The sequence below is a fragment of the Epinephelus moara genome, chromosome 5, assembly GCF_006386435.1.
Source record: "Epinephelus moara isolate mb chromosome 5, YSFRI_EMoa_1.0, whole genome shotgun sequence".
Classification (NCBI taxonomy): Eukaryota; Metazoa; Chordata; class Actinopteri; order Perciformes; family Serranidae; genus Epinephelus; species Epinephelus moara.
In genome coordinates, this window is record NC_065510.1 from 4,484,194 (window position 1) to 4,487,978 (window position 3,785).

Sequence of the window (3,785 nt, forward strand, 5' to 3'; positions counted from 1 at the left end):
AGCAAGAGGGTCGGAGTTCAGGGAGCGATGTGATGGCGGATGTAGTGTGTCCCAGTAGTCTGCATACTGCATACTACACTACATACTTTTTAAGGGCAGCTGCAGTACATACTAAAAGTATATAGCTAGTAGAAGTCTGTGATTTGGAACGCAGGGACAGAGATACGAAACAAAGTCACGTCCGGTCACTACACTCATCACACTTCCTCTCTGTTTGTGTCCTCGCGCTCAGTGTGACTGATACTACACAAACACACAAACAGTAAACAAGCTGATGTAAACACGTCACACCGCGCATGTCCGTTTCACGATAAAACATTAATGTTGTCTTACTTCAGATCAGAGATCAGACGGAGCGGAGGAGGCTGGAGTTGGCCCTGTGGCTGTGTACGGAAGCGTCACCATAGCAACGACAAAGAGGCAACCGTCTCTACGAGCATCTAGCGGGGGGCGGGCCTAAGAGAAGATCAGCCGCCCCGCCGGGAGGAACTGGTGAAATAAATAACTTTAGTTTTAAATGAACTCAAATACTAAAAATACAAATTGAAAAAAGCGTTAATAAAGAAAAACACCCGAAGAAGAGAAATTCAACCAAATACGTAACTGTAAAGTTTTTATATCACTAATATTGAAATCAGTGGGAACAAATAATACTTTTCTGAGCATTAATCAATAAAATAAGAAAAGGGTGATGTTTTCCTTCGCACAGAGCAATGTAGGGACTGTTCTTTACTTGTCAGAGGAGGAGCTGAGGTGAAGCTCCAAATATCTCTCCTTGAGCCTCCCTCCACCATAAATGAGTTGGGTTTTTAATTTGATGTTTGAAAGTTAAAAGAGTTGAAAAAAGCCTCAGTTTGCAAATGTTTTATTTTTAGACAAATTTCAAATGAGTGATTTTGATTAATTATCACTGTTGTAAGTTCAGATTTGGTTCTTTTCTTTTCTTTCTTGTCAGAAGCGTTTGTCGCACATGATGTGACCAAGTTACGTCAGGTTTTTTAAAATCCAATGATAATTTCTGTTTTCACAGTTTCTGGGTGATAAATGGAGGAATTTTTGGAGAGTTTTAAGGAAAGCATGCCGACCAAACTTGCCTCGAGCTTAAAGGGCATGTTTTCTTTAAAAATTGCCAAAAGTTTAAAAAAAAAAAAAAAAACAACAACAAAATTTTAAAGAAATGATCCCCTCCAAGCCCACCTTTGCCTTGTAAAGAAAGAAAAAAAAATCACCAAACATTTTTAAGGAAAAAAAAAACTAATTGGAAATTAAGGGAGAGAAAAAAGAAAAAAAATCACCAAAAATGTTTAAAATAAATAAATAAATCACCAAATTCTTTAAAGAAAACACGCCCATTACAAGTTGTATGTCCCTCCCCCAACCCAAAATAAAAAACATATGTGCCTCCCCAGTGAGAAAATGATTTCCCCTTCACAACTGACGAACAGTCCCTGACACTTCTTTTTCTACAACATCATTCCAGCGAGATATATATATATATATATATATATATATATGTAGATATATATGGTGATAAACCTGATTCTGATTGTGATGTACAAACACTGAGGACACTGAATGTTAAATCTTTTGTGTATTGATTTATTTATACCTCACCATGAGTTTTGAACAGGCAGTTTTCAGGACGCTCCCGCGGACAGCTGACTCTTGAGGACCCTGACGTAGCATGCCTGTCTGACACAACATTAGCTCACATGCTAACAGGCTAACTGGCTAACAGGCTACCTAACAGTCAGAAAACAAAGACAAGAGCTTTAAAGATGGCAGAAGTCAAAGTGAAGAAGGAGGCGAACCTGTCAGACCCCGCGGAGGTGGAGAACAGGTCAGTCCGGCGGCGGGAACCCGCTTTACCGCTGAGCCGGTGGTGCCGTTCACCGGAGACCCGTGCGCCGAACTCCGTACAAAATCTGACGAATTTAGTGTTTACTCGCTTGTCTCCGTGAGTGCAGCGGCTGTGTGAGGTGAATTAATACATTGTCCGAATTGTAGTGAATGTGTTGTGAATTCGGCATTGCGACAGCACACCCAGGTCCTCCCGTCACTAAAATCTGAACATTTTAAACATCTTTAAAGACGTTTTTAGCGGAGGAGTGTGGTAGGATCGCTGCTAACCGCTCTGTTGGGTGGTTTGAATGTGTTGCCGAATTAAAGTATTGTTCGTGTAGATTCAGTCCAGTTTAATACCTGGTTAAATGTCGCCAACACGCGAGTGAGCAGTGGTGATCGCTTTAAACTGAGTGTGGCTGAAAGGTGAGCTGGTTAACGTTACAGCAGAAAGTACTGAAGTATAAATTCACCTGAGCAGGTAGAAAGAAGTCCAGAGGACAGCATGTGTCATTGACTCTGACAGGGTGTCTGCAGGTTCTTAAAAGATTCTGATTTGCCTCGAATTCAGTTTTTATAAACATGTCGGCATTAAAAGTCATAAACTAGTTTTCAGTTTGAATGTGTGAGGGTTTTATTACCACTCACACATTTAGTCTCTTTTTATTTGTCTTTTAATTTCTGTAATGAGTGGAACTCTCCTGCGTGATGTGACACATCTTTAAACTGTCTTTTATATTTTCTACCTGTTGGACAACAATGGATTGAACTTGACTCTAACAGTCACACTGCTCCATAAATCCTCCCTCTGCTCAGGAACACATTTAGTTTTGTGTTCATGTTTCAGGTGTAATGAAGTCTTTGTTTAACCAGGAAGCCGTTCTGTTTCCAGACCTCTGAGGGTCATTACAGCTGATGATAGTAACCTCACTGTTACAGCCCTGATGTGTTGGTTATTGTCCTGATGAATCGATTGATTGTTTGGTCAATAACATGTCAAAGTGTCCTCAGATGTTTGATTTGACCACAAACACACAGATTCAGTTTATTTTCAGAGAAACCAGGAAACATTTGTGTTTTACAAGCTGGAACGAGGATTTAGATGTTTTTCCTTTTCAATCAATCAGTTAATCAATTCGTCGTTACAGGATCAAACAGCTGTGTCAGCAGTTCCCTCACGGTATCACAGACCAGGTGATTCAGAACGACATGCCTCACCTGGAGCCTCAGCAGAGAGCCATGGCCATCAACAAGCTGCTGTCACTGGTCAGTCTGAGCACTGCAGCGCCGCTCACTCCTCTCTCCTGATTGGCCGCTCGGCGCTGTGTTTCTGATCGGCGTGATTATTGATTGATGTGTTGACCTGTTCCAGGGTCAGCTGGACCTGCTGAGGAACAGCTCAGGTCTCCTGTACAGACTGAAGGACGGGCAGAGCGCCAGGTAAACACACCTGACACACCTGTGAGTGTAACATGTCTGTGTCTTTGAACCTGAAGAGCTCCCGTCAGCCTCCTGCTCTCTTCTTCTTCTTCTGGTTGTGTTGCAGTAAGATGAAAGGTTCAGACAACCAGGAGAAACTGGTTTATCAGATCATCGAGGACGCAGGAAACAAAGGTAACAAACTACAGCACAACACCTGAAGCTCCATACAGGAAGTTACCTGCACCATCTGCTGTTTCTACGGCGTGGATAGAAAACCTGCAGCTCCAGAGCCACGCACGCTTCTTAAGCCCCTCTCCAGTGTTTCCCTGTGACTGACGACACATGTGTAGAGACCACGGATAACAGTGGCTGGTCTTGAGTTTAGCGAGGCCAGCAGTGGAGTCTGACACAGACAGACACACACACACAGATACACACAGACACACACACACACAGACACACAGACACACACACACACAGACACACAGAGACACACAGACACACAGACACACAGACACACA

The 3,785-nt window shown here is 42.6% G+C and overlaps 2 protein-coding genes across 3 annotated transcripts in view; one reads left to right on the plus strand and one right to left on the minus strand.

Moving 5' to 3' along the window:
- Positions 1–632, minus strand: part of dzank1 (double zinc ribbon and ankyrin repeat domains 1) — a 30,060-nt gene extending 29,428 nt beyond the window's left edge. For both annotated transcript variants that reach the window (XM_050045482.1, XM_050045481.1), the window contains exon 1: positions 334–632. The gene's annotated coding sequence lies outside the window, so the exon portion shown is untranslated. The remainder of the gene's footprint in view (positions 1–333) is intronic.
- A 1,026-nt stretch (positions 633–1,658) lies between these two features.
- polr3f (polymerase (RNA) III (DNA directed) polypeptide F) overlaps positions 1,659–3,785 on the plus strand; it is a 13,494-nt gene continuing 11,367 nt past the window's right edge. Inside the window, exons 1-4 of the mRNA XM_050044929.1 lie at positions 1,659–1,840; positions 2,991–3,108; positions 3,215–3,282; positions 3,389–3,469. Of these exons, the coding sequence (XP_049900886.1) occupies positions 1,779–1,840; positions 2,991–3,108; positions 3,215–3,282; positions 3,389–3,469 (329 nt within the window). The 5' untranslated portion in view covers positions 1,659–1,778. The remainder of the gene's footprint in view (positions 1,841–2,990; positions 3,109–3,214; positions 3,283–3,388; positions 3,470–3,785) is intronic.